At 48.5% G+C, this 8,758-nt stretch overlaps 1 protein-coding gene across 5 annotated transcripts in view; it reads right to left on the bottom strand.

The window, feature by feature from the left end:
• Positions 1-786: 786 nt before the first annotated feature.
• CREBBP (CREB binding protein) overlaps positions 787-8,758 on the bottom strand; it is a 96,605-nt gene continuing 88,633 nt past the window's right edge. For all 5 annotated transcript variants that reach the window (XM_018916134.3, XM_030229487.2, XM_009091982.4 and 2 more), the window contains 3 exons: positions 7,172-7,333; positions 6,650-6,931; positions 787-5,184 (listed from right to left, as the gene is read on the bottom strand). In XM_018916134.3, the coding sequence (XP_018771679.1) occupies positions 3,013-5,184; positions 6,650-6,931; positions 7,172-7,333 (2,616 nt within the window). In that variant the 3' untranslated portion in view covers positions 787-3,012. The remainder of the gene's footprint in view (positions 5,185-6,649; positions 6,932-7,171; positions 7,334-8,758) is intronic.

Here is an 8,758-nt window from a genome sequence, read left to right as displayed (position 1 = left end):
GGGAGGGAAAGCTCCCAGCCTGCGGCAGCAGCCAGAAGCCAGAGTGGAGCAGGAGCAGAGTGGAGCAGGGTGGGCAGCCCGGGAAGAGAGCACAGAACCACTGGTGCAACTCGATTTAAACACCTTCTTCCACTCCAGAATTCAGTGAAGGGAGGGCCTTACCCACCCTCTTCGGTGGTAAAGCTCCTGCACCAAGCTCCAGTGCACTCTCACCTTATAAATTCCCATGGAATTCTAGGATGCTGTTCCTTACTGACCCTACCTCCCCATCACACAAACAGGAACTTGGAAAAGCCATGCCCATCCCAGCTTCAGATATGCTGAATTTCATATCAGCACTCACAGGAGACTGGAGTGAAGCCCCCCAAAGCTGCAAGGACTGCACCCCCAGCCCCTCCTCAGGTTTGATTTTAGCTCTGCATTTCCCTTCTTTTCCTGGTGAACCATCTGCTCTTACCTAACACACTTGGGTATCGGATCTACATCGATCCCTTGGCGCTGTGATCTCGCCACACTGAAAAATTATTCCAGAATTTGTTTCCCATCCGTTGTTTTTTTCCAGTGTTCCCCGGGCCTGGGCACCCAAGCGAGCTGCAGCCTGGCCACAGCAGCTCTGTGCTCCAAAGAGGACTCAGCTTATCCAAATCCGGAATTGGTGCCGCTGCCTTTACAATGGAGGCTGCTTAGAGGCATTTGTGAGATTGAGCGCGGTTATCTTAACCTCAGGCGTCAGGCTCCGCTGATCCTCGCGGCCACCAGCCAAGTGGAACCATCCTTCAATCCAAGCAGTTTTACCAGCTTTTATTAGAAACACCAGCACATTTCAAGTTTCCTCTTTTTGATCACAAATATAGTGTTTTTCCTCTTTTTAAGTACACAGCATGAGACACAGCATCAGGGCTTTCCATCTTTTTTTTTTCTGTTTGGTTTTTTTAACAGCAATTTCTTTTGGACAAGCTTTGGGTTTAGTGTTCACTAACCTCACCCCAGCCCCCAATTTTGACATCTTGAATTGCTGAAGACAGTTGTGTGGGCAGATGAATCCAATGGTCATGAAAAAGGTACAAGAGTTAAAAGTTTGCAAGTAAAATTTGAAGCAGAGACCCTCTCCAGTTAAAAAGGATGAAGTGGCGCCACAGCACACGATTTTCACAGTACGGGGACAAAAGCTGAGATAAAGATTTGCTCTTTTCCCCCCGTTTTCCCCCACCAGTGTCCCGATAAAAACGATAAGGCTGGAGGAAGCGCTAACGGGATGTGAAAGCCACGTGTGCCCGGTGCTGCCAGGACAGAGCGCCGGGCTGGCCGCGCTGCCCCTGCCGGGCACACGGAGCTGAGACACCTCGGGCTCTGAGGGACGGCGCTTCAGGCTCCTCCTGGTTTGAGCTCACACCTACGCTGGGAAATCTTCCCTGAACTTTTTAACTCCGAGAAAGTAATTCACTGAGGGGAGGAGGAATGAGTATCCCAGGGACGTGAGGGCATGGTGACAGGATATTAAAGGGAACATGTACATGATTTGTTATTTTTTATTCCACAGAAAACCCTCAAATCTAGACTCAGAGTTAACAGCAGAAAAATAGTGTTAAAGTCAATAGGTTCATATTTTACTGTAGACTAAATAAATTAGCCTAGAATTAACTCAATACTCTCTATTTTCCTTTCATTGGTGATCCTTCTCTAAATTAATGCAGTTTTTAAAAAGCAACGGCTATTAATAATTTATTCCAGTTAACCCTTATGGATGAACACCTGCGAAGAGTCGATGTCTGGGAACCATTCCCCTCTCCTCTCCCTCCCCTAAAGGAAACAATGGCTAAGGGTGCTGTAAAACAGACATGCTAGCTACAATATCCATGGATCATGCCTCTCCTACCGCTGCCTCTGGCTGCTCCGGGTCATGAGTGAATCGTCATAGCTATGTCTTACAAAGAACATGATCGAAAAAATATATAAATAAATAAAAACCTTAAACATTCTTACATGGATTTTAAAGAACAGAATACATGTTAAAAACTTCAGTAATTTATATCAATTTTAAGCAATACTTTATATACAATGGAAAAAAGACATGCATAGTCCAAATACAATGTTGAAAACAGCATTTTCATAACAAAAAACCCAAACACTAAGTGTTAATACCATGTACATGGATTCAAGAAGGACCACCCTTTTTGTCTGTTGCACACAGTTTATTTAACAATATGATATTATAAGTAAGAAATGAGTTTTTTTTCTTTTTATCATTCTATACAGTGATTGAATCTTCTTGGATTTTCTTATTTATAGTAATTATAGCGCTTGCATGATTTACACTAGAATTGCTTTCCTCGTTTCAAGTTTCACACAGAAGAAAGAAAGAAAAGAATGTTTCTTCTCTATCCAGATCAGCACGGCCTAAGAGTGATCATCCCTATTTTCATCTAAGACCAGTTTTATCAGAGAAACAAAGCAACAATTTCTACATCTGCAAGACAAGGATTTTGGCGTTGGCCAATGTGTGCAAGAGTCAATTCCTATCTTCCCAGGGGTAATACTTCAAACGCCTGCAGAGTTCACTATAGAAAACAAAAATCTTCCCGCCATGTGTCAAAGTTACCGGGATACGCTATAATGTTGCATTATTTCAGGAAACAGTTTCTGAATATTATTTTTTTTTTCTTCTTTTAAACTCAAATGTTTAAAGTCTTGAAAATACAAATAAAAAATATGAATATAATGAACTTGTTTTCCCCGTTAAAAAAAAGGTATGAGTCAACAGCAACAAAAAAATAAAAACCAAAAAAACCCACAAAAGAGACCAGATATTTTAACCGCCTGGCTTTAACAAAAAAATATATTCTTTGTATTGTTTTTTTTTCTTTTTATTTTTAAACAGCAATTAATTCTTCCATCTGTAGGAAGCAGCAGTTCCATCTAGGATTCAAAACAACCCAGATGTCTGAATTTTTCAGTACAAAATATCCAAGAACACGAAAGGAAAGAAGAAACAAAAGTGATGCTCCCATAATGCTACAAACCCTCCACAAATTTCTCTAATGTGTCCCCGGTGGTGTCACCGACCAGAGACAATTCGTTAGACAACGCGCTGCGGTTGGGGGTGTTTAGTTGGGGAAGCATTGCACTCTGTTCTGGGTTGCCCAAGTGTCCCTGATCCATGGAGCTAGCCATAGTGACTGCGAGTCCTGGGTGGGGGGAACCAGTCTGGGGAGAGACGTGGTGCGGTGACGGTTGGGGCTGTATCCTGGGTGACGGGCTGGAATGTGGTGGCTGGGACTGGGGACGGGGAGACTGAACGGGCGCTGGGGACCGCACCTGGTTGCTGAGGGAGGTGGCGATCTGCTGGCCAGGGAGATGAGACGCCTGTGGTTGTCCTGAGAGCATGTGCTGCTGTGGGCTCATGGGGTTGGGCTGCCCGGGGGACCCTATCTGCTGCTTCATCTGCTGCTGCTGCAGGATGCGCTGCTGCAGGGCCTGCTGGATGTTGGGAGCGCTGTCCGCCCCCAGGCCGGGCTGGCCCATCTGGTTCAGCTGTCCCATCTGAGCCATCTGTCCCATGGAACTGCCCTGTATGGATAGGTGCTGCTGCATCCGCTGCTGCTGCATGGCTTGGGGGTAACCTCCCGGGCCTTGGGGCTGCTGGAACTGGTTGTGAGCTGCCATCCCTCCTGCCATGCCGGCCCCTCCCTGCTGCTGCTGCTGCTGCTGCTGTTGCTGCAGTAGCTGCCTCCTCAGGATCTCGCGGTACTGCGGGCTCATGTTGGCCATGCTGGGGTTGTGGCTGGGGTTCATGATGTTGATCGCCTGTCCCTGGGGGTTCATAGCTCCGATGCCTTGCTGCTGCGGGGGGACGCTCGGTCTCTGCACTCCGGCTTGCATCGCGTTCATGTTCTGCAGTCCCGCCTGCGCGTGCATGCCCGGCTGTTGCATGCCGGTCTGTGGCTGCTGCATCCCGGGCTGGGGCTGTATTCCTGCTTGTGGCTGCATCCCAGGCTGGTTTGCCACGTATTTGGCCGTTCTCTGCTTTATAAAAGCTGCCATAAGCTGAGGGTTGGATTTAAGGATATTAAGAACCTGCTGCTGCTGCTGCGGAGAACTCGGCGATTTCAAGGTCCTCAGCAAGTCCTGAAGTGCATTGGGGGTGATGCTCCGCGGCGGCTGCTGCACGCCTGGCATCCTGGGCCCGGCCACAGCTTGCGGCGTCGCCATCGGCATCACCGGTCTGGCCATTCCTGGCTGCATCGGCTGCTGCTGCGGCATCGGCGCCGACTGCCACTGCCCGGGCTGCATGTTGGACATCACGGGGCCGCTCACGGGGTTGGGCCGGGGTACATTCATGCTGACTTGCGGCATCTGGTTCACCGAGCCCACCGTGGGGTTCACGAGTCCCGGGCGGCCGGGAGGCAAACCATTGTTCATGTTGTTGACCCTGTAGAGCTGCTGCTGCTGCTGCTGGGCAGCCTCTCTCTCGATCTGCCGAGCCGCTTCCACGGCGGCCGGCGGCGGCTGAGCCGGGGGCGGCGGTGCGGAAACCGGGTTGGCGGGTTTTCCTGTCGAGACGGTGGTGGGGGGCTGGGTTCTGGACACGCTGGGAAAGCCGGCCGGTGACATACTTACAGGGGAGGGCTGGGGCTGGGGAGCGGGCTGCGGCGTCTGCGGTGTACTTGGCTGCTGCGTAGGGGTACCAGGCGTTGCTGAGGTAGGAGAAGGCAAACTTTGCTGAGGCACGTTTCGGGTGTTCATGGTAGCCATCCTTCTGCGCATGAGCTGAGCCTGCTGCAGGCGGTGCTGGATCTGCTGCTGTCGGAGCTTGTGTTTGATATTGAGACAGAATGGCACGGGGCATTTGTTCTCTTGGCAGTGTTTGGCATGGTAGCAGCAAAGAGCTATGAGCTGTTTGCACACCGGACAGCCGCCGTTGGTCTTGCGCTTGCAGCCCTTGGTGTGCTGGACAACCCGTTTCATCTTCTGGCAGGATGGCAGAGAGCAGTTTGCGTTGCGGCACTGGCAGGCGTGGACGAGGGACTGGATGCAGCGCTGGATGCTCAGCCGTCGCGACTCCTGGGGGCTCTTGGACTGCTGCTCTCCTTGGTTGTTGCTCTCATCATCCAGACCCAGGCCCCACTTAACCATCTTGTGGTCATGGCTCTTAGTGTTGTAGCAGTTGATGCAGAGGTCGTAGTCCTGCAAGAAAAGAAAACCCAGAGCTCAGCCGCCGACAGGGCACAAAGCACACGGGCGGGGAGCAGCGTGGGCCAGGGGAGCAGCACCAGCCCCCTGTGTGGGCACACGCTGGGTGCTCGTGGGTACAACCATGCAGGGCACGAGCAGGATGACGGTCACATGCTGTCACAACAGCTGCCACTTCACAGCTGTACCCAGCCAGGGAAGTGGCTGCAAAGCCTGTCCAGGCAGTGGGAGTGGGCGTTGGGGCAGGGAGGGCAGCAGCCTCAGCAAAGGCAGCCTGCAATCACAGCTCTTCACAAGTAACAATGTAATTGAAGCTATCACTGTGTCATTTTGTTACATGAAAAAGTCTTGCAGAAATTTTTTTTTCCAATTTTCCCCTTTCAATGACATTAACTGTTTATTTTTCTGTGATGCCTACTGGGGTGCCAACACCTCCAACCAGTAAGATAAATCTAAGGTCACTCCTAAAAAGTAGGGTTTGGCCCTCCATTTATCCTTAGTGTAATTACTGCCTAATAATTACTACCCTTAAATATGGATTTTTAAAAATCTCCAAACAAGAGCAAGTTTCATGCAAAGACAGACACTTACCTGAAAACCCCCACATTTTTGCTGCCCTGTCCCTTTTTTGGCTGGAGGAAGGGCACTCCCTTACACAGAGGTACCCAAAGACAGCCTAAAGGCCCTGCTTCCTTCCACCACCTAATTCCCTGCCTGTGTCCAATCCATGTCCTGCAGCCTCACCTCAAGAAGCTCTGCTCAGTGCTTTCCTCAGAGGGATTAATTAAGATTCTTCCTCCACAAACCTGGCAATAACTTGCAGTGTAAAAACGAGGCTGCACTTATTCAAACTTCTTTTGTTCAGCTACAGCCAGAGGTGAACACAAGCCTTCCAAGAAGCCTCAAGCATACCAGTACAGCCCCATGGATAACTTCTCTCTAACATAGGTCCTAAAATTTGAGCAGTCTGGGCTAGTGGAAGGTGTCCCTGCCCATGGCAGAGGGGTGAAACAAGATGGTTTGAGGTCCTTTCCAACCTAAACAATTCTAAAATTCATAATTCTTAAAAATTAAGTTTAAAACTTGTCTATGCAGAGAAGCAGTAGCAGCATAAACAGTGCAGCAGGAGCTGTTCCAGAGCACTGGTGTTTTCCATGTCGAGCAACTAAAGTCACTTTTTCATCAGGAAGAGGCACCCACCTGGCAGTCACCTCCCCTTAAGGCCCAGCAGTCTTTTACAAGGATGAGCTTAATTTGGAGAAACTTTGGGCAAAATTCAAAAAACCCATCAAACTCAGCTGTAGGACAAGAGAGGGCCGAGTTCTGAGGTGCCCCAGGCGTATGTCACAGTCAGTGCAGTGCCACTGTCCCTCAGGGACTGTGCAGTGCCACCATCCCTCAGGGCCAGTGCAGTGCCAATCTCCCAGGGCCAGTCAGTGCCCGCCGTGCCCACACGTACCTCGCAGACAGTGCAGTGCCACCTGGTCTCCACGTGGTGCTTGCACTCGTTGCAGGTGTAGACGAAGCGGTCCTGGCCCTGCGTGTGCAGCTCCACCAGCATGCACAGCGTGGACCACTTGGAGCGGCGCAGGGAGGAGAACTCCCAGTGCTTGTCCCTGGCCAGGGTGAGGAAGGCGTCTCGCCCGTCCATCAGGTCACAGCTCAGCAGAGGGTCGGGGTCCACGATGGGGTGCAGGGTGTTAATCACGGGCCCCGCGTGTAAATGAATCACAAAAAACACCTGCAGGTAAATGGGGAAGAAACAAAAGGCAAAGAGGTCAGGCAATGGTGTTCTCTGCAGGGAGAACCTTATCTAATTAACTTCCTTCAGGCTAATCTCTTCCAATATGTTGTTATGCAACAGACACATTCCTAGCCCAACCACAGGGTTTATTCCTCTGGATTTTTCAGTTCTGAATATCCCTGTTCCTGCATTTACAGGAATAAACCCTTCTCTTTTTACAGCAGATTCCCACAGTACCTCTTTATGCTTCTCCATGGTGGCGTAGAGCTTCTGAGACAGGTCATTGGACACGTTTGGCATGCTGGGCTTCTTCTTGTTAGCTCTGCTGATGCTGCTCTTATTCTTGTTGGTTTTTTTGTTGTTCTTTTTCTTGGCATTCTTGCTGTCGCCCTGGCTCCCCTGCAATAAAGGCACGGGAAAGATGTTACAGTTTGGAGAGCTCTCTCCATTCACTGGGCTCACAGTGACACACTTCTGCTGTCAGGAATAGAACTTTGTTCCAATGCCTGTAAATCAGCCCTCCTGTGTTAAATATATCCTATCTTCCAGGAAAAATCAAAAGCCAAACTGGCAGGCAAACAAATCCAAACACTGTTTAAAAATAAACTTTCAAAGTATGTATACATTAAAAAATTCCCTTTTTACACTGATTATTTTTCCTTCTCTAACATCATGCTTCAGCTTCCACTGCTTTAGATCGTGCAGCTGATGATAAAATGACACAAATAATATGGACTTAAAATTCCAGGAGTGCAGTACCTTGCTTTACTGTGCATTTGGTGTGTCACATACTTGCTTGAGCTCTGATTTAATGCTTGTTTTTACTGAACAGATTTGGGGCTAGGACACAGATAAGAACATGCAGGATTTGAATTGAAACCAACAAAACACATTATCCTCCATCCTGCAGACTTCCAGCTGTATGTGCAGCTCCCCAAAAAATAATCTCCAAAACCTCCACTTGTGCCCAACACAGACCACAGTGGCCACACACTGAATGTGAGATGTAAGTAAAGAGAGTGAAAAATAGCAGATGATGCTATTTAGATGACCTGGGAAAACAGAAATAACTTTTAGAGTTCTCATGTCCTTAAAAAATCAAACCCCATGCCCTCAGCAGGGAGGGCTCAGGAAAAACCCCTCTCCAACTTCTAGAATGTTGGTCCTAAAATTAAAAATAAGCTACTGAAATACTTGGATATATAAATATAAATATACACACATACACAAGCAAGTTCCACGAACAGTATGTACAAGCAAACACAGGGTTTGTCCACAGGCATATTTATTTCAGGAAAAGAAAAATATTCCAACTGCAGAAAGCAATTCTATTTATAGACTGCTGCCATCCTTCCATTCCATTAATTGGGCTTGGACAGGAATTCCCTGTCCACTCCTGGGCTCCCTCTAACTAATTTTGTGGATTTTCTGACCAAACCTGTTTAGAAATGAAAATGAGACTCTTTTGTGGGAAACCAAACAGAGCTCTAAGTGGCTCTAAGGGCTTCACAAGTGACCTGTTTTATGTTCCCACCTTGACTGCCCCCAGGTTTCCTCCCACTGATGGAACTGGAGCCTGCCCTCCTTTGCCTCCACATCCTAAAGCCCCAACTGAGATCTTAAAATTTAAACACTAAAAGGAAGAACAGACTAAAACTTATCAAACAAGACAAGTCTAAGTTTTCTTTGTACTCCACCTTTAGCAAGTTTGTATTTGGCAAACTGTACAAAGTATTCCAAGCTGTTTTAAGAAGTTGTAGGGTTGTGTTTGTACCATTTCATTCTGACTTTCAGCCAGACCAGCCAGAGATGCTGATGGACGGT

This window comes from Serinus canaria, chromosome 14 (genome assembly GCF_022539315.1).
Source record: "Serinus canaria isolate serCan28SL12 chromosome 14, serCan2020, whole genome shotgun sequence".
Classification (NCBI taxonomy): Eukaryota; Metazoa; Chordata; class Aves; order Passeriformes; family Fringillidae; genus Serinus; species Serinus canaria.
Note: the sequence above shows the minus strand (reverse complement) of the source record. Positions and strands in the feature narration are given on the sequence as shown.